Source organism: Chaetodon auriga, chromosome 24, assembly GCF_051107435.1.
Source record: "Chaetodon auriga isolate fChaAug3 chromosome 24, fChaAug3.hap1, whole genome shotgun sequence".
Taxonomy (NCBI): domain Eukaryota; kingdom Metazoa; phylum Chordata; class Actinopteri; order Chaetodontiformes; family Chaetodontidae; genus Chaetodon; species Chaetodon auriga.
In genome coordinates this window covers 11,304,459-11,325,531 of record NC_135097.1, presented here as the reverse complement: position 1 = coordinate 11,325,531, position 21,073 = coordinate 11,304,459, and the positions used below count along the sequence as shown (strand labels likewise).

Below are 21,073 nucleotides of genomic sequence, written 5' to 3'. Positions count from 1 at the left end.
TTGTGGTTGTGGGGCTGAGCGCAGTCGACTGGCAAAGAGCTGCTCACCATGAATAGGTGAATGGCTGCTGCTTCTCTCTTTACTCCCTCCCCATTTCCCCCTGCTCTCAGCCCATTGGTCTGGTCTCCCTCTCCCCCTTAATCTACGTCCTTGTTCTCTCTCTTTTTCTCTCTCTCTCTGAAAATGGCCAATACTCAGGACTGCTGCTGGTTGCCACTATCCCTACTCTGATTTCTCAGTGAACAAGAGAACAAAATGTCTGACAATGCACAACCATTAGAGTGCTGAAGAAGTTAAAACTCTTTATACAGGAGGATATGGTCCAGAGAGCGAGAAAAGAGGACAAATCTGACAACTGCTGAAGGACATTTACCAAGTCAAAACACACATCACAGAAGTGGGAGGTGGAGTGCGAGAAAGAATCTGGAAAAACGGGTGGACAAGCTGTGCTAGACATGGTGGACTTGGACATGGTGGCACACTCTTAAATACATGCATATATGGTACTGAGATGCATGAAATCAAAGTCAAGCACATATCCATGCACTCATATACTTAAGGACCTTCTTTAACAAGGGTACACAGAGGGACATATGGCCCATTATATATAGACCATACACACCTACACAAAACACTGTTATCACTGTCATGGTGGCAGTAACACTCATGAAGATACGGCACTAAAAAAAACTCACCGCCTTGAGAAATGCACCTGAGAGACAAGTTCAAAACTCATCAGTAGAGGTGAATTGTAGGTAAACACGATGACAGAGACGACATATCCTCTGCAGGTAATACAAAAATCAACCTGAAGACAATAAATTTGAATTAGCAAAATACAGATGAACACTGATGCTGTTTATGTGTAGATTTTAGATGTTTGTCTCTGGTTTTTGTCTTTACAAATCATCCTTTCATGTGTGTATTTGCCTCATCTTAGTGAACCTACTCTCTCAGCTACTCTCACACAGACAGTGCGCACGCTGCCCACACACGTTCATAATGGCTCTTTCCGGGCATCTTCCAGGATGCTGTAGTTAACCATCAACAGGTCAATTCTGGGCACCCAAGTACCCAGACAGCTGTAAGGGAGGAGATGGTCTACCAAGGTCAATATTAGCCCATTATGGTGTTATATCAAAACCTTTCAACAAGCTGAGTGTGTCTCTGTCTTTGTGTTTGTTCATGTATGTCTGTGTTTGTGAAGACCAAGTTGAATGTTAGCTACAGGAATAGACTGATATTTTGGAAAACACACGTACTCGCTTTTTTTCTGAAAATTTGATGAGAGGATTGATGTTTCTTTCATGTCTGTCTGTTAGATATGAAGCTACAGCCTGGAAGACAGTTAGCTTAGCTTAGCGCAAAGATTGTAAATCAGCTAGCCTGGTCAAGAACAGAAAAAAAAACAACCTTAGGGTTACAAATTTTATTCAAATGTCAAATGCATGAGAAACATTTAAATATGTAACACATTTAATTACATAATTTACAACAAAAAGTACAAAAATGATTTTATTTTTTGAATATAGTTTGAAAAAGTATTGAATATTGAATTGAAATTTGGTTTGGATTAACAGTTTGGATGAGTCTTCGACCTCAGTGGTAGTAATGCTTTTGGGAGAGTTAAACATCACTGCCAGTTGATGGGCTCTTTTCCCCCCACAGTTCCAGCTCCTACATCGTCTTTCCCATCTGTGTTGCAGTAGTAGGTCACAGGGTCGGGGCCGTGTCCAAATGAGCCCCATGACTGGTGGAAAGGTAAGATGGTGGTGGGCTCTCTTTGATTTGAACCTCCGCCATCAATATTAGTGATTACATGAGAATTTGATGCAGAGATGTTGCTATATGTCACCACAGTGCTGGGATCTAGGACACTGGTATTGCTGGGAGCAATGGTGTTGCTGTTGGTTACAGAGTTGAGGACACTGTCTGCTTTGCTGTTGTTGCTTGGCATTCCCGGGAGGCCAGAGGAAGAAAAGGTCCGAGCTGGAGCCTGGAGCGGGAGCAGATTACTGCCTGTGCTGGGCATGAGGTTGGTGGGACGACTGAGAGCCAGACGCTGGGTGAGGAGCTGGTGCTGCAGCCGCCTGTCGGTCCAGTCCTCCTGAGGCTGCCGATGGATCTTCATGTGAGCATTGCGGGACTTGATTTTGTAGAACATTCTGGAACAAGGATAGAGGAATGAGAAAGACAGGACTGAAAATGAAGACTTGGAAATCGAAACCATCTGTTGGCTCGCCCTGAAGCCAAACACATAGACAGTTCCTGTTGGAGCTCCCCCTATTATTACTGGTTGTACTTACTTGCCACACAGCTTGCAGGGGAAGAAACTAGCCAATGAGGGCACAGGAAGCGCCTCCTCCACTCCAAACTGTCTGTTCACTGGCTGACAGGTGGGTGTTGTCTATGAAAACAGGGCCAATTGTAAGCTTCCACACCAAACTCTATATTCTTTCTGATGCCAAGCACACTACTCTGTTGTGTTTGTTTCTATCCTGAGGATCAGAATGCATGACGCAGTGGAATCCACAGAATGTCATGGGAATAGACAAATCACCACAGGAAAAGAGAGACAGTCAGAAAGATGATGAGAAGGAAAGCAAAAGGCTTGTATTGATAGAATACAAACTAAAAGAAGCATCAGTGGGCTGCCAGAGTCAGCTGGGACACCCTGACAAGAGGCAAAAAGATCTTAACACTGAATCCCAGACTGCCTCTCTCTGGTGTTTCTTACACTTTTCTGCTCTTCCGTCGCTCCATGCCTGCTCTCCTCCTCCTTCTGTTTCTTCTGCTTGTCCTGGAGCTTCTTGCTCAGGTAGAAGAATTCAACACACTGGCACACAGTTTTAGTCCTCACCTGCAAAATGCACACACACAAACACAGTGAATACTCAGAACCTGCACACAGGGTGCTGTGGATGGGGCGGTGCACTCTTGGTAATCTCATAAATGTGTAAGATTGAATCAAGGCAACCAGTAGATGTGGTGTTTAATGACAGCTTGCAAGTGCAGTCAATCAAATTATAGACTACAGATGCAAGATATACAGTAACTGCTACCTTCAGGTGACTGTAAAGGGAGTTAATGAGCTGACAGGGAGGGCTATGCTCATTCTAGCTAATGTGGATGACAGAAGCTGGTGAAACATACTCTGGTTTCTTGGCATCTCCATTAGCAGAAGACAACTGGTTTAGCACTGTTGTCAACCCTGGCTATATGGTTGAATGCCACTGTGTATTATTTCAAGTAATTTATATTAAAATCCACCAAAATAGAGAAAAGAATTAGCTGCAGAAATAGCTGGAGATGATACATGTGTGTACATACATGTCATTTTTACACCAAGGGAAACACAGATCAGAGAGGGAAAAGCACTGAGAGGCTAACCACTAAAAGAATGCAGCATAAATCACAAGCAATGCATGAATAATAGTGGTACCATTTTCTGTATGAGTGAGAACTCTTTTCCGTAAGTTCCCAGAGCAGCACTGAAGAGATTCTTTTCACTGTCTGTCCAAAAGTCACTACCTACAGTGAGAGAGAGGGGAGGGCGAGGAGAAAAGAAGGCATGAAAGACAATGAAAATAAATACTAACAGGTCATCCTGCAATGCATGACTTGCTGCAGTGCCAAGTAATGCAACCCCGGTAGTGGAATGAGTCCTGCAGCTCAGGAGATGATGAGTCTGACGCCACTGTGACTGTCTGCTTTAACATTACAACCTGCACTTGCATGAAGGACAGGACACGCAAGGGGTTTTAGACATGTAAATATTATTAAGTTGTTGCCAGGCATCCCACCTGAGTGGACACTATTACACAGAACAATGTCCACTCTGTACTTCAAATGCCTTTTGGTGGATTTAAATGTGCTGCAGAGACAAAGAGAGAGGGGCGGTGTCAGGAGGTTTGGGCCTCTACAATGGCTGCTTTTGTACATGCAGTGGGACTGTCAGCTCCTTTGCTGACTCACATTTTGACCTGTGTACAACTGGTGACTGTTGCAGAGGAACATTAAACTTCCTTCACTGCAACACATTTTAGTTCATTTGACTTCTCTTGCTATTTGTGTTGCGATTTGATTTGAATTCACCTCAAAATCTTGACAGGGTGAGAGTGGAGTTAACTCAGATTAAAAATCTAAATTATCTGAACATCAGATGATAGTTTAGGAATGATCCTTTATCAGGCTTACAAAAGGCGAGAGCTAGAGTGAGGTCAAAGGTCAAAGGGTTACCAGAGTAATGGTAGTCTCCTGTTGGCGAGGGCTGTGAGAACAGCAGCATCTCCAGTGTGGCCTGCACAGGAGAGAGGGATGGAGGAGGTAGAGAACAGAAAGATGAGGCATGCAATGGTTCTGAAGAGAATTAGCGTCATATAAATGAGAAAGAAAGGAAGGAAGAACGAAAGAAAGAAATGACGAAGACAATAAGTAGGTGACTGATGATGCATGGAACAAAGTCGTGATGGGTGGAGGAATGATGAAAATGATGGACTGCGTGCACAGTAAAAGAGTGAATGAAGAATGAATAGAGAAAGCAGTCAGTATTACCATTGTGTTCCCCTGACAGTAGTGCAGGCAGTGCAGAGCCAGCTCTGTGTTACTGCCCCCTCCTGGTAAACAGCTGGAACGGCACATGGATAACAACTTCTCCACTATGCACACGCACACACACACACACAAACAGAGACATACACACACAATATCAGCAGTTAGCATAACAGCCGATGAACAAAATTTTTCTAGGGTGTGTTTTCCACAAGGGTCTATCTAATATTTCTCCATCATACAGTTCATTAAAGGTACACTAAAGCATTTGAATTCATTTTTTTGCTTTCTAGATTTATTTTCTCTTGCTGCTTTGACCCTTGAATCAGTTGCTTCTAATGCTGTGTGAGAAGTCGCTGACATTTTCTGTGCGATTATTGCTTATTACTATCAGAGAGCTCCACTCTGGCACACCATTTACCTTGATCTTCTGGGTTGGTACTCTCCTCCAGCTTGTCCCACGGTTTCCAGAGCAGCTGTTCTCGAGGGGATTCCTCCTCTGATGACCACATCCCCGACCCATCCCCTCTTACAAGGCATGGAGGAAGCTCTGCCTGGAAATCACGACCCACGTTGACGCACCTGAAGAGGAGGAAAGAAGGAAATGGGAAAGTGGAAGAGAGAAAGTGAAGGAGGTAATGCCTATAAAATACCTAAATATGAATACTCTCACAGAGGTTGGATATTATTTTATTTGTGTCTTTCAATCTGCATCAAAATACACACAGTCATGGAATGCATTTGCCAGATTTCTTCATTTTTTTCAATCAATACCCCGTGTTGTACTGATGATAAGTGTTTAAAAACACACTCTTGAACTGAACCTTGAACCTAGATCTTCACGGCCTGGCTCTTCGGCATGTTTCTGAGATGTCACACTGACTAACAAAGCGCAAACAAACAAGAACGAAAGCAACCTTCCTTCAGCATTTCACTTACGGTAACACGCCACCCTCATCTTCTTCTTCTCCTCCACAGACTGCTTCCTCCTCTCTGTGATGGAGAGATGAGAGCGAGGAGTACAGCCCCCTCCCCCTGCGCACAGGATTGAGGAGGGGTCGGGGAGTGTAGCGGCCCCTCTTTTGACCTCTGCTGGAGTGGAGGATACTGGGAAAAGGAGTTCCAGTGTAGTTTGGGGACACTTGTTGCTGCAAGAACACAAGCAAAAAGAATTTACTGAAATGAAGTATTAAAACAGTGACACCTAATATGTTTTTTTTGGTGGTTTGGAGGAAACTGTACAGCCATCTAAAATGTTTACCTGAGCTATTGATTGCAATTCAATTTCCATGTTTTAAATACAGAGGTTGTCCGTGACATATTTAGCACAGCTTGGAAACAGCTCACCTAGCTCCGTCGAAGGTAAATATTGTTTTGAATGTTTCACCAACTCCAAATCTGTCACGTTTACACACTTGTCTAAAAATAAAACCTGGACTAAGACTGTGGTTTTACGAGCAGCAATGCAGTTGGAACATCATTTCTTGACAAACAGCCATTTATGTTTCCACCCACTGTGTCCTCACAGCTTCTCGAGCTGCAGCGAGTGTTGCCTCCTCTCTGCTCCTGGGTCTTGTTGATGGGAGAGTGACGACAATGCGCAAACCTAGCAAACCCACTGTGAAACTGTGGCTTCTGAGATGCAGTGGATGTTGATGAAGAAGAGCGTCATAAGCACAATGTCGTGTTTTTACATTTCTAATTTATTTTTTTACTCTGGATAAACTCATAAAGCCTGACTTATACTTTTCTGACCACAATTAACAGATGATTTTACCTCCACCAACCAGAGGTTGTCAACAGAATAGTCCCTCCTGACTAATAAAGAGAAAGGAAGAAATGATGAAGGATGAAAGAGAAGAACTAAAGTATGATCAAGAAAAAAAAAATGGTTAAGACCCACTGACCGAAGTGTGAGGTGATACAAGGTTCATCCCCATTCATTTTCTATGAGACATGAGATATTTCCTTCATAAGACATTGCGGGATTCTAGGTGTCTTCTTGAAACCAATTTGCTGAAAAACCAATAACGAAAAAGTGACGTAGTGGTAGTGAGAAGATTTTGTTGCATTTTCTGGTATCCTTCTTTTCTGTGTCTTGCAGATACAAACAAAACAAACTGCTGCTTAACACAATGTCACGTAAACTCTGGAAGAAAGTGCATCTTGCTTATTTACACAATGAGCTTGCGAACGCTGACACGGCCCCGAGCAGGTGGCAGCGGCGACATTGCCCGATATGTTCGCTTTCAGTGGCTCTTCTCCATCAACTGCTAACATCTGCATGCTAACATGCCCACAATGACAATGCTTATATGCTGCTATTTAGCAGGTGTAATGTTCACCATGTTCACCGTCTTAGCTTAGCATGTTAGCATGCAAACATTTGCTAATTAGCACTAAACAAGTAGTTACTTGGTAATATACTACCGGACAGAATTGTGCATGGCTAAAATCATATTAAGACAGCTAGTGGAGGATATGCATCACCTGAGCTGGACTTCCATTTCTTGTCTCACCCTCATGCACAAGCATATTTCCCCAGATGTCAAATTGTTTCTGTAAGTTTGCTCAAATTGTTTCCTGTGGTGAAAAATGGTACAAGTGCTGTGGCATACCTGTAGCAGTGACTGAGTCTGACTGGCTGGTCCATTCTTTGCTTTATGGCTCACTGTGTAAGGGGCTATCTTTTCTGCTGCCTCATGATGTTGGCTGGAAAGAATAGATCGATGAAAGGGAAGAGGGAAGGAGGGATGGAGGGATGGAGCATTGGAGGGACTGGGTGAGTGGAGCGAAGTAAGGAATGAGGACTCTGCAGACTGAAGGATGTTGTGTGAGGCTGGAAAAAAGAGAGGGAGGAGGACAGGAAAACAGAGTCGAGTCATGATGTTGTCAATGCACCATAATGCACTGTAAAACTGCGTGATCATTCTGAGAGTGGGAGACAGTCAGACAAAACAAAACTTAAAGTCACTGTCATCTGTGTCAACAGGAAAGTGTTACGTTAGGCCGACAGAATCTGTTGATCTGGAAATGCTAATTCATTGTTGTGAAAACCGAAAAGCACATAGACCGTAATTTAGGATATACTCTGTGCTACTTGTCACACGTGAACATTTCATTTTACGCGTGGTGTTAAAAAGTAACAAAGGTGTCTGTTACAAACGGTTTCAGACGAGAAAATGTTAAAAGTGAAAATGTGATTTGCATACGGGAAATGGGAAATTTCATATGCTCACCTTTGAAAACCCACATGTCCCGTAAATTTACATGTGGGTACCAACCTGTGGCTTTTTCTGTAAGGGGGGGGAATGAAGTTCACTTAACTTATATTTAATTTTTAAGTGCTCTAGTCTACCTTGGGGCTTTTTTTCTTTCTCAAACAGTTCTCTTCTCGGAAAGATTACAGACAGATTCTATTCTTTTTCTTACTATCAGATTTTCATTCACAGAAATGCACACCCAAAACCTTACCTGTGATGTTGCCATAGTCACAACCATGAGAGGATCTTAGGTTGACCTCGACATTGCTGGGCTCGCCTGATGGCTGTGGAAAGCTTTGTGCCAGCAGTGGAAACTTCAATACCATCCCAGAGGAATGGATAGATGGGAGAGTCTGAAGGCGAGAAGCGAAAAACTGGAGCGTGCCAAGTGATTCTCCCCCCTGGGACACTGAATGTCCGGTGCCTCCGAGTGCACTGGGAGAGTCCATTTTGGAGGGTGAGTGGGAAGGAGGAGGTAGAGGTGTGGGAGGAGGACTGAGAACAGAAGACATGAGGTGAGATGATGTGGGAGGAGAGGGCAAAGATGCAAGAGAGGGGTGAGTGGGTGAAGAGGATGAAGAGGGAGGGAGGTAGGCGTCTGAATCAAAAGCACAGCTGTGCCTTGACTTGACCAATCCAGAGCTTTCTCCTCTCCCGAGTCCAAAGTCCCAGATCTGTCCAGAGGAATCCCCGCTGGGAATCACAGGGAATCTTCTCTTTCGCTGGGAGAGGAATGCCTCGGAAAAGGAGTCCAGTTTCTGAGTGTACGTACCACTGCTGATGCTGACAGGGGATCTCTGCGGGACGCACCCTGAGGCCAAGGTGTGGCTGTCTACTGTTCCTCTCCACCTGCCCTCTCCGGTCTGACTCAAGGGGGAGACACTGAGCCAGGGTCCTTCAACCTCTGCTGGTTGGAAATGATCCTCACCTGATCCACAGCTGGACCCATAATCTTCTTCTCTTCCTGAGTAATTGTCACTCACTCTTGAATCGGTCCTACAATACTCTACACTGCTGTCACTGAAGCTCCCTGCCACACTTCTGTTGTGGGAAGTAGTTTGCTTAGTAATGTGGCTAACATTAGCTTCTCTATTGTAAACTGTTTGGCCTTTAGCTTCATGGCTAGCATGGGCATAATTTTTGAAGTTTGCTCTGAGTTTGCACCTGACTCCTTCCTCATTGCCACAATTCACGGTGTAAAAAACATCACTTGTGTTACTGTAGCAATCACCTTTACTACAAAAAACATCTGCGGTGCTTTCACAACTCTCCCCGTCTTCCCAAACTTCCTCCTTTTTGCTACTCCCATACCAATTGTCAACAAAATGGCTCCCTATCCCGCTTTCTCCATCAAGATGGACTCCCAAGTTAGCGTCTCCATCCAAACTGCTACAGCTTGTGTTTAGCAAACCTCTGTCACCTCCACTGCTTGCCCTCCTTCCCCCAGATGAGGTGCCTGAAGTCGGAAAGGAGGTTGTGGATTCTTCCCCTCTAGTTCCATATTGCTCCAGTGGGTCTATGGCAGGCTGAGAGGATGGGTATCCTATTTCAGGGCTTTGAAGGCTGGGTAAGGTGAGGTGAAAAGATGGGCGATGGCGATGGTGTTGGAGGCTGGGAAAGGATTGGGTGGATGACCGGTTGTCCATGATGGCTCACTGGGTGTAGCTAGTGTGCCTGCAGGAGACAGACAGAAACATAATACATGGAGTATGAATAAACAAAGATAAAATCATGTCATAACATTAGCAGTATTTTTTTAAATACTACCTACTCAACTGTTACACCAATATTATGTGACCTTATTAAGCTTTATTTGGCTTTAATGGTTCTATTAAAGTTAAAGTTTATTAACTGTTACCAGGTGGTAACATGGTGTCTTGGTACTGTTTAGATTCAGGCTCACAAATTTTAATAGCTGTAGATTTCAGCGTACAAATATTTATGATCATAGAGATTCAATGACAGTAAAGGGTTACAGTAACCTCATGACAAAGGCCTGCAAGTCCAGCAGATGTAACCTGATAGCTGAGGTATTTGTACTGTACGGACAGGCCTATAGCTTCTTCTTTGCCATAGCTATGAAACATTTTGACTCCATCTACAGTGTAAAATTCACTTTGCGACAGCTGGTGGCCCATTTTTTGCTAACAGCTGCAATCAAAATGGGCTAACAGGCTAACAAAGCTAGTAAGAGTTCATAATCAGTCCCTAAAAGGTTTGTTTGCACATTATTGTCTGTGCTTTACCTAAAGTTAATTAGCATTTATTATTACATATAATATTTATTCATTATTAGTAATGGTGCCTTTAAAAAAAAAAATCCAAATCTGGCTTGGATTAGCAGTTTTTAGCATCCTTATTCATGCTAACACAGTCTGTGCTTCGACTGACGTCGTTTGGCTTCATTCTCCCTCGAAAAACAGGTGAGAAATTACCAGTGGTGATTGGAACTGTATGACGAAAACTGCACGTGTACCAAACTGCTGCCTCATGAGATGGAGAAGCTAAAGAGAAGCTAATTCTGCAAGGAAACGCAATGCTATGTTAAACATACCTATTGCGAGCGCATGAGTGTTGGGCAAAACCGTTTTCTTTTCTGTCTTTACTGTGATTGACAACACCATCTCTTTCATCAAAACGGTGTTTCGAGAGCCTGCTCGAAATTCTCTTGAAGCGCAGACATTTGCATTGCATTGCAGTAAATCTTTAATCGCCGCTGTTGCTTTTCTTTCTTTCTTGAAACCACATTCTGCTGTAAATAGGACACTGAGTGAGTCAGAAAGAGAAAGAATGAAGGAAGATGAGATGAAGATACAAGTACGCTGCGTTTTGAGGTTGTTTTTTTTACCAGTTCTTGGTGCTTAATTTCCTTTTCACATATGTTCGTCTTCTGTTGTTCATGTTTTCGGGTCCTTGTTGTTCTTCTGATTTTCTTCATCGTCCTTGCTGACTTTTCTTGCTCCTTTGCTCTCCACTGTCTCGAGTGCTTGTCTAATGATTTCCCCCTTCAGATTTTCAACCTCTCACACACTCTTTCCTCTCTCTCTCTCTCTCTCTCTCTCTCTCTACTGTGTATTCTTTGACAGTACGCACGCACACACACACACATCTGTCACATACACAAAAGTGGACACATACACACAACCACTGAGATCACATACAGCCTTTTTCACACACACACACACACACACACACACACACACACACACACACACACATACACACTCATTTAGTCAGTCAGTTACTCACTGAAACGCACGTACATGCACACACACAAACACACACTCTGACTTTCACACTCACACACACACACACACTTGCAGGTGTCAGAAGGGACCAGCGGGTAGTGATGTTGCCTCTCTGCCTTTTCGTCGTCGTGGTAACCACATCCTGAGGAAACAAACGCTGACGGATCTCCCTCCTTTCAGCTATCTTTATCTCTCTGCCCCCCCCCTCCATCTCTCTGTCTCTCTTTCCGTCTCTTTGCCTGTCCTTATCTCTCTCTCTCTGTGTCTCGCCAACTTTGTTTTCTCCGTCTCTTTCCTGTCCTGCCTTTATTCTCCTTTTGTTTGCTGGCTTTTCATGTCTCTGCTTGCCTCTTTGCGTCCTCTCTGCTTCCTTGTGTGCATCTTTTCTCATGTCCCACCCCCTTTTTGGCACTCTGTTTTTTTGTAGTTCTTTTTCTGTAGTTTCTTTCTTATTGAAGAGGATGAGTTACTACAACACTCAGGGATGCGCACAAAATGAACTAAATCTTTGAAACCTTTTAATTAGCAGTTGCAATTAATGTACTTTTTACACCATTAGTTTTATAAATACACATTTATTAGACAAGTTGTATGTATAAAGTAATACTTTGGTTGACTTTGTAAAGTTTTAGACTGCATATAAAGGTAAAAACAATTCATGTATATGTCTTTCAGTATGTGTGAATGTACATGCATACATCTCTCTGTGGCTACATACAGTACATTTTGTAAGTGTGTGTGTGTGTGTGTGCAGAGGCAGTAGCTTAGATGTTTACCAGATCAAGATTCTCCGGCAGAGTCAGCTGACAGGAAGTGAGAAAGAATGAAACAGGAAGGAAGACAGCGACAAACGATGAGGTTCAGGGAACCCTCTAAACACCCTGCAGCCCCACCTACTCACCCACCCACTCACCTACCACACACGCATTCACGCACATGCTGATATGCTGTTTTATATCTTTGTTGTGTCATATAACCTTAAAACGCCTACTCACACATGCACATGTAACCTCAAGCACAACCGCTGACAGGTCCACAAGTCCATGGGCAACTTCAATAACTTCTCCAACACAGACACACTCACACACACACACACACACACACACACATATATGTATATACACACATAGGTGCACACACAAGGCTGTTATGTACAGACAAGACAGTTAATGATCAAGCAGTTTAAATAAAATTAGCGATCCTAAATTGAAGTGAACTCTAATTCTGCTTCAGCATCCAGCTTCCTGAAACACTCACTGACTTCTTATCTGTGTTGAAAAACTTATTAGAACGTAAAAATACTCCATTACGGTAAAAGCAAAAGTCCAAAAGACATTTGAGCAGCTGTCAGCGAGGTCCTAAAGAACCTCATTTTAGCTTCCCAATCAAATTCTTTCCATAGCTGGCTCCCAACCCCCCTGTGACATCTAGAACGTATGTTTTCCACGGTGTCATCATCCACTATGGTATTCAGCTCCAGGTCCCATTGTGCCTTCAAACGTAGCGTTATCTGACGTGTCTAACATCAGCTTTTTGCACATATGCTGTATTAGTTTTTTTGTTATTGCAAGGTGCTCAATACTGGTTGGCTCTCCTTTAATATTATCCCAGTCTGTATGTTTTGTGATACAGTATCTAATTTGTTGATATCACTTGTGTGTTGGAGTTGTGAAAAAGATTGAAAATCTTAATATCAAGCATCTGGTTGATCATATTCAGCCCATCTTTTATAAGCATTATCACACATGGATGGGAGAAACTCTACATTTACTAATATTTTACCTTTACTTGCTTTCGGACTGAAGTTCAGACTTTCAGTGTGTGTTTGATCCATACAATATTAATTTAAACTGTTGACTGATACATATCTATGATAAAATATTTCTTTTCACAGAACTATGAAAACCTTGTTGAGTTGGTGCTAGTGTTGCCAGCTGATTGCTGCCTATTCGTGCGGCCCGTTTCATCACATTTACAGCATGAGATCATTTTCTTCTCAACACATTTCACGCATCAACACAAACACCGTGCTTGCAGCAACATGAAGTAGCATGCGAGACCCAAACAAATGTATATGCAATTTGAGAGTGACAAACATGACACTGCTGCCATTTGCCATCTGTGTGCAAGCAGTGAAATGGATCCCTGTTTGGATCAAAAAGTGTTTCAACTCTGAATGTGCTGATCGATCAGCATGTTTCAAATGAAATCCTCGAACAGATCACTGACTGGTAATAGTAAGTACCTTCATCACATTCCAGAGAGTGGACAAAGAGAGCGAGAAAAGGAGCATAAGAGTGTGTGCATGTGAGTTTTTCAGAGTCAGTGTGCGTGTGTGTGTGTGTAGGTGATCATGTTAATGCTGAGGTCACTTGTACAGTGTGACTACTTCTCATAACTGGAAACCTCAGCATTAACATGCATAATGGATAATAATGTGGTAACTACACAACCTGTCTGACACAATAACCTCAATATTAGCATATGTGATGACTTTGGTCATATTTTATTGATCTGTTATATCATAATATAGGCTGGTGCAGATACACTCACTACATCACTTTTAATCAATGTATAAACCTTCAGATTTAAAAGTAAATCTGAAGGTTTTCTGGGTGATGCAAAGAGCTTTAACTGCTGTAAGACATAAGAAACCAGGAAGATAATGTTCTGCAATTTTCTATCCTTACACCTGCAGCCAAACAACATGCAGTTGACTGACAACGAGGAGTAGAATTTTTGCTGCTCCAGAGTCTCCCAAAATGAGTAAGATTGCTGAAAAATGCGCACTTAACAGGCATCAACAGCTCCCCCGACGTGGGGATCACTCTGTTGAATGCAACGTGTCAAGTTAAAAATCCTCCTCGGAAGGTCTTTAATCCTTCTCATTACAATTTAGTCACATATTTTAGGATAAAATGATCTCCTTTCAAGATATCATGATTAATTGAAAGAGGAAAAGAAGCTTTTTTGATAAAACCCTTCAAATGTATTCTTGCAAAGCTTCACTCTGCGCTTCAATAAAGCAATAGCTTTAGCCTCCAGACGCCTCGGCTGATCTTACAGTGATCGCACTGCTTAAAACTCGGCACATCTGACCTTCTCGACACCGCTGATTCTGACATGGTCGTCTGTGTCTCCTGTGCGTACGCATTTGCATACATTCCTGTTTGTGTGCGCACGTAACCTTGAGAAAACAGACCGAATGAAAAAATGTGTGAATGAAAGGATGTGAGAGGGTAGAAGGGCCGTGCGGAGGAGTGTGTACGGGGGAGACGCTTCTCTAGTTTTCTCTCAAATTCAGCATAAAAACCTGCGGGAGCAGAGGAGGGGGAAAGAGAGACGCACTTCTGGACTTTTTCTCTCCACTCTTTGTTTTCTTCGAGCCTGTCTTCCGACACCGAGAGAACAAGTGGTGTCTGGCGGGAACAGAGTGACTGGGTGGATGAGGGAGAACGAATCGTTGTGTCACTAAACAGGCTGTTAGCTGTAAGACAGCCTTGTCTAAGACCAGCAGTTCATCGATTATGCCGAAGTGTTTGTGGAGAAAGCTCAATCCCCCTCGCTAAACTTGATGTTAAGAGTCACATTCAAGATTTAAAAAATGTTTTTGTTTATCACTTAAGGACAGAAAATTGTCTTAGGTTGGAGGCTCACAAACAACAACAAAGAAACAAACAGGGCCCTGATATGTGACGATGGTCCATGGATGCATGTATGCATGTAGACAGTAAAAGACAAAATCATGACAGTGTATATAAAATACTGAACACACAGAAGTGAAACTGCTACTGAAGTGCTCTTCACGCAAGAAGTAGGTGAAAGAGAATTTTGTTCCAAAAAGTCATCTTTGTCTTCAGTGCCTTTTTAAACATATATCTGTGCGGTGAAATTCGAATTTCTGCATCTGATTTATGTTGTTTGCTTGTTGCTTTAAATTTAGGGTCAACATTTCGGCCGTCCACACACGCAAACACAAGATACACGCCAGAGGTTCACAACTTTGCCGTCGGGACCCCAGGCAGGTTGCAGGAAAGTTCTGAGAGTTTTATGTATTCTCAGCTCAAAAATAATGTGGTTGGAAATATGGCATGTTTTCCTTTTGATGCATTTGGTGCTCTTACAAAAGACTGTGGGCCTGAAACAGCTTGACAAGCACTTTTGCATGTAGTACAAGATCACAGGCCAGAAAGTGTTCAGAGACCCCGCTGTGCGCACGTGCCTGCGACGATACACACTTGTAAAGACTGCAGCAGGCTTTCATGTAAAATAAAGCATTTTAGTTTGCGCCACGGGAGGAGCCACGAAAAAGTCCATAAAATGATCGAATTTGGTAACTACAGCACAGTGCACCACTACTTCACAATGTGTTGTTCCACAGTGGATATCAAGGGACTTTCTGATGTCGTCAGTTTCACATGATTGACCTTAACTTGTCAATACACATGCTAAAAGGTGACAAAATTTGGGTATGCCTTCCTATGGACAATAACTGTGTTCAAACTGTGATCTGACGCAACAAGTTGCGCTGCCCCACCAAAATTGTCTAAAAGTGTGAACTGTACAGCAGTCGATCCAAAAGTTATCAAGCTTCCAACTTGTAATTTTCTGCAGCATCATGTTGTAGATGTGCGCACAAATTAATGGAGACCTTAGGATCGTGTCCATCGACAGTGCTGGTACGGTATAATACTGGTAATATGATGCTTTCCATCATTGTATATTCCTCATACTTGGATGCAGAAAATACTAACAATTCGTAGTTATATTCTGAATTCTGAAAATGCTGATCTATTCTAATAAAAGGACACAGAGGTCAACAGAAGGTGAACTGAAAGACCTAATCGTGACATTTAATTTTTCGAATATATTAACAGAATTCATGTTGTATCACCATGAGAGGGGTTCTTCCTTTTCTTTAAGCTATCACAGCACTCAACCTAATGATGGAGTTTGATGCGCAGTATTGGAAATGTCTAATAAAACACAGTGTTGTGTATTATTGAGCTTGCAAAAACATATATTTCATATTACAATAAATGCTCAATTGTAAACTTACTTTAATTCTGGTGAGTGAATATAGCTAAACTATCTTTTATTAATTTAATCATATCACGCAGTCCAAGATATTTGAAAGTGTCATGTTTCTGAAGGCAAAGAAAAAGGAGTTGCATCGGTCCAAATCTACGCTATTATTACTAGTATATTCACAGTGGGGACATCCCATTGTCGTAACCAATTTCCCTGTGAGGATCAATGCAATTTTACTGCATTTCATGTTAAATGGTCATGACGCAAAACCTGTAGATGAGCTTAAACTTTTGATATTAACAGCAGCAAGTCTCCTGATGAATAGGTCTTGAGCGCTGCGAGCCATTCTCTAACCAACAAACTGACAAACAATTTGTGGAAATTTGGCTTAATGCAAAATAGCTCTTCCTTTCAAATGCTCTGCAACACAAGAATGTCTTTGTTTATTTGATTTGTTTTGTTTGTTAATGGCGTAAACACATGATTATCAGGCTAGCCACTCCTGAAAACTGGTAAATGAGCAGTGATCAGGCGATCAGGCAGTGATCGCTGCATTCGTGATTAATAAGATCAACGGTGAGGAGGCAAAACATCTGCCCGCTGCTAATGAGGTGGATGGATTTCATTATTCCAGTCTGATGGATGACAGACATCCTCTGCATTACTGGACCGTGCTGCACTCCACTTTTCCCACTGTTAGATTAGAAGATCGATATAACACTTGACAGTGACTTTGTCTGTATAACAACAATAACACAATGCAGTAATACAGAAAATATGATAAGTAGGAAAAAATATTAAGTTATTATCAAGTTGAGTTTTCTTATTTTCTTATACCTTTAAATTACACTGGATGTAATTTTGATTTTTGATACTCATCAAAAGAAAAAAAATCCTCTGGAATAAGTGTAAATGTAAAGCATAAAATCATAGATTTCACAAATATTTACCTCCTTTTCTTTGACACACCTAATTCATCACTGCTGATTGATTAGAAGTACCATACTAATTTGAATGGCGATCCTCGGTTTGTGGTGAAGTGATTTTAGATTACACACACTCGATTTCTTTGTGAACACTGCAACATAAAGATAAAGGAACATTGTGGGCTAATCAGCAAAGAAGCACCAATCAGGGGGAGAATATTAGAACGTTTTCAAGGTGCTGAGTATGCACTGACTGCACCTCCTCAGAAACCGAGTGTCTGCATGAGGGAGGACAGTAAGAGGCCTCCAGCAAATGTGAGGGAGCTACAGGTTTCCACAGTTGAGAAGGGGGACACTGTATAACGACAACTGTTTTCCGGATGCTTCACTGGCAAAGCGAAAACCCCTGTTGAAAAATGTCATATGACATTTTGATGTCTGAGCTAGCGTCTGTCAAAATGGCAAACCAAGTGGGGAGAAGTTTTGCGGCCTGATGGGGCTAAAATCTAGCTTTCTGGCCATCATACTAAATGCCAAATGTGCATCAGCACAAACAAACCTTTCCTACTCTGAAGCGTGGTGTAGCGGCATCATGCAGTGGGCATGCTTATCTGCAGCAAGGCCCACAAAGTGAAACATGAAGCCAAAGCCACACAGGGGAAAAAAAAGAAAAAAGAAAAATAACACATTAATATCATGCTGAGTCAAAATCATCAGGATCAGTCCAGGACATGTGGCAGAACACTACATTGCTGTCCTTTGCTGTCTGTTTGAAGGCCTTCAAACAGACACTTTTGCAAAGACAAATGGGGAAAGACTGCAGCGGCGAGATGTTTCGTGCTGATCCACAAAGACTTAAGTCTGTTACTGCTGCCAGAGGCGCCTGTACTACTTGAGGCAGAACTCGAGGGGGATGAACTGATGTGCATTCATTTAGTTCATGTTTTAGTCCGTTGGGATGTGTTGAATACTTATAGGCATTGTACTGCATTTTCAGAAGTGTCTATGGAGAAAACTGAACTGCACTGCAACCCATTACAGTCTTCTTCCGTTTCCTCATTTCACCCCTTCTTCCAGACAGAGTGTGGAAGCCCATGCGCAACGCTACTAAAGCCATTTAAAGATGAACACTGCTGTGTCGAGAGAGAAACTTCAGTTTCTGGTTCTTCCAGCTTTGATTTTCGTGCCGAGCAGCGGAAATGTTGAATGCAGATGTATTTCATTTGGGCCTACGTTGGCATAGACGCTGAGGTTTGACTTCATAGCACAAAACACAAAAGTGTCTGTTGCCCCCATTCTGTCTGCAGATGTCAAAGGAGGTCACAAAATCAAAGGAGGTCAAAAATAGGAACAACAATACAAACTCGTCTTCAGTTTGGACAGACATAAGTAACATACAGCCTTCAAAATGACTGTGAAGTGCGTCAACCCGTCTGCAAAGCAGCTTGAACCAGAACTGACCATTCTAACTTTGGCTAAGACTGCAGTTAGTGCAGGGATGTTAGATTAGTTTTAGTTTGGTGCAACACATGACAATTGAGCGTAGATTCACATTTTTGTCAAAGCTTATGCAAAAGAATAATCTCTATATGTATAACTGTAACTGGGTCAGTGGGTAAACTGAGGCCCAGGTTCATCACATCATGATAACTTTACAATGCATGTGGTTTTGTGTGTCCCCACTGACGAGCTTGTTTGGTATAAACACTAACATGCTGCAGGTAACAACACCGAAATGCTACAAGTGATGTTGTGGCTCAGAGCTCAGCATTGTACAGTTTGTCACGATAGCAAGAGGCCTGATTTTAGTATCAGATTTTTGTATCATACTTAGATGTTCAACAGGAGCACACTTTCAAATCAAAAGTGTACTTTCATTTGATTTCAGTCCAAGTGATGGGCGATTCCATGGACAACGCTCACGACGCCAGCTGCATACTAAACAATTTTAATTGCATGAAGATCGACTATAAGTTCGACCCGCTCCCCAACAGCAGTGCTTGGCTGTGCAGTGTCTTCCTGCACGATGAGCTGGTGGCGCAGGCAATGGGTACTAAAAAAGAGCTCAAATCCAAGAATCACACTGACGTTCTTGTACATTTTCATCTATCGACGCATAATGAAGTATAAAATGTTGTGGATCTCTACCTAATTTGCACATCTCATGCCTCGAATTTCAAAATCTATCAACTCCTATGTGACCTGAACAGGGCAGATCCCTGAATTTGAACTGGATTAACACTTTTTATTAAGGTACACATATTCACCAATAACTATTACTTATTAGAATGCATATTGGTGCCATACTGGCGCTGAATTAGTCATTAAGAAGCTCATATCAATGCCTTATTCTGCAAAAACATATTCTACCACTACTAGGCCGTCACCTAAGAGTTTTCCATCAATAACCTCCTAATTGCTGCTTATTGATAGTAAGCAAGGATGCTGGTGTATGTGAGTTACAATCTTAATAGCCTAACCCTTAATAACCCTAATCCTCAGAATAAGGCATTAATAAGTGCTTTGTAATGGCTACTAAAGAGCTAACGTGCTACTAATATACATGCTCATGAGCAATTAGTTAATAGTGAGTATGTATACCTTAATTTAAAGTGGTAATCCAGGTTTATCTATATTTACATGCCGTGATGTTGTACATTTTAGTGGCTAAGTGAGTAAAAGAAAAGAAACGGCTTCCTTAGGTAAAAGTTGAAAAAGAAGGCTCAGGCGGCACAGTTGTGTTTTAGTACTGTCATTGTTACTCATTGTGAAAGTGATCTGCCTCATGGTGAGCTGCAGCCAACATAAAAGCAAATAAATAAAAATAAATTCTTACCTGTTAAGTTGTCATTACTGTGCGACGTGAGATGTGCCAGTGGCAGTGAAGTGCATGTGTGTGTGGTCTGCTGGTAGGCAGACATGTGTGTGAGAAAGGGGGAGGAGAGAGTGACGACGAACAAGGCAGACAGAGAGATTTAGTTTCACCAAAGATGATCGGCCGCTCTCGTTCTTTCAGTTGATCTTTCATCCACCTTGTCATAATGCCACTGTGTGCGTGCGTGCATGCGCATGTGTGTGTGTGTGTGTGTGTGTGTGTGTGTGTGTGTGTGTGTCTGTGTGTGTGTGTGTGTGTGTGTGTGTGTGTGTGTGTGTGTGAATGTGTCAAGCTGTGTCATAATGATGCTGGAAACAAGAGAAAAACACCCTAGTGTGTGGCTTCAACCTCTCTCACATACACACACACATACATGCACACATACACACACTTTCAGTTTGAGTGTGAGCTTCTTCTCTCCCCTCTCATCCCTCATTTTCTCTTATGGTCTCTTTTGGTCTGCTGCTTTTTAAAGAGCCACACACACACACACACAAATTAATGTTACACACACACATTGTAAACCAATGCACGTATGTATGCACCATAAATTCAGCTACAGATACGTGAATTTCTGTCTTTTCATCCCTGAAGCTTTCGGGAAGCTTGAGACATTTATTCTCTTCCTTGTTGAGAGTTACAAGACAATCAATACCGTTTTCATAGTCGTACGGTAAATAAGTAGCCTGCCTGGTTAGCTTTGCATGGCACAAAGACTGGAAGTATAGGGAGACAGCTAGCCTGTCTCTGACCAAAGCTAACAAGATCCACCTTCCAGCAACTCTGAAGCTCAAAAATTAACATGTTACTGTGAAACATAACTTTTTTTCCACGTCAGTTTTTGTACAATTAGTCGATTAATGAGCCTTCTAGTACATTCTAGTACGCAAATTTTGTTCCCTTTGGACAAAACGAGATTAGATGTTTCCCCATTTTCAGTCTTTATGCTAAGCTAAAGATGTCATCTTGTCATGCTAAGCTCCTCATCTATCTCTATGCAAGAAAGCAAACACGTGTATTTCCCAAAACGACAAAATATTTCTTTGTGTAGAAGTAGAGGTCTCCTTAGTTTTAACCTTTGTCCCATTCCCTGAGAAATGTACATTTTAGTACATTTTAAGATAAACATACCTTGAGTTTAGGTTTCAAGGTTAGCTAATGGAGCTAGCAAGAGACGTA

General features: G+C 42.2%; 1 protein-coding gene and 1 long non-coding RNA gene across 3 annotated transcripts; one reads left to right on the top strand and one right to left on the bottom strand.

Annotated features, from left to right (window-relative positions):
- Nucleotides 1-1,430: 1,430 nt before the first annotated feature.
- On the bottom strand, nucleotides 1,431-19,930 carry LOC143317159 (uncharacterized). Of its 2 annotated transcripts, none has more exons than XM_076725141.1 (11): nucleotides 19,856-19,930; nucleotides 8,026-9,488; nucleotides 7,170-7,390; nucleotides 5,491-5,699; nucleotides 4,973-5,133; nucleotides 4,555-4,658; nucleotides 4,240-4,300; nucleotides 3,443-3,531; nucleotides 2,738-2,860; nucleotides 2,307-2,407; nucleotides 1,431-2,165 (listed from the first exon to the last, which is right to left on the bottom strand). In XM_076725141.1, the coding sequence occupies exons 2-11, from the start codon at nucleotides 9,458-9,460 to the stop codon at nucleotides 1,634-1,636; spliced, it is 3,036 nt and encodes a 1,011-aa protein (XP_076581256.1). In that variant the 5' UTR covers nucleotides 9,461-9,488; nucleotides 19,856-19,930; the 3' UTR covers nucleotides 1,431-1,633. The 2 variants fall into 2 exon arrangements, with proteins under 2 accessions (XP_076581256.1, XP_076581255.1); XM_076725140.1 differs by lacking the exon at nucleotides 19,856-19,930 and adding an exon at nucleotides 10,663-10,848.
- Nucleotides 1,953-6,011, top strand: LOC143317160 (uncharacterized). The gene is made up of 3 exons (XR_013076642.1): nucleotides 1,953-2,396; nucleotides 5,004-5,186; nucleotides 5,530-6,011. It is a non-coding gene; the product is annotated as an uncharacterized LOC143317160 (long non-coding RNA).
- Nucleotides 19,931-21,073: the final 1,143 nt, after the last annotated feature.

What these genes read in the sequence shown, in the direction of transcription:
- LOC143317159 (XM_076725141.1), bottom strand. Translation starts at nt 9,460, where the DNA reads ATGGACAACCGGTCATCCACCCAATCCTTTCCCAGCCTCCAACACCAT. An exon ending in AGACTCAGTCACTGCTACAG is followed by an intron (nt 5,700 to 7,169) that starts GTATGCCACAGC and finishes GTGTTCTTGCAG; the next exon opens with CAACAAGTGTCCCCAAACTA. An exon ending in TCTCACTCATACAGAAAATG is followed by an intron (nt 2,861 to 3,442) that starts GTACCACTATTA and finishes TGCATTTTGCAG; the next exon opens with GTGAGGACTAAAACTGTGTG.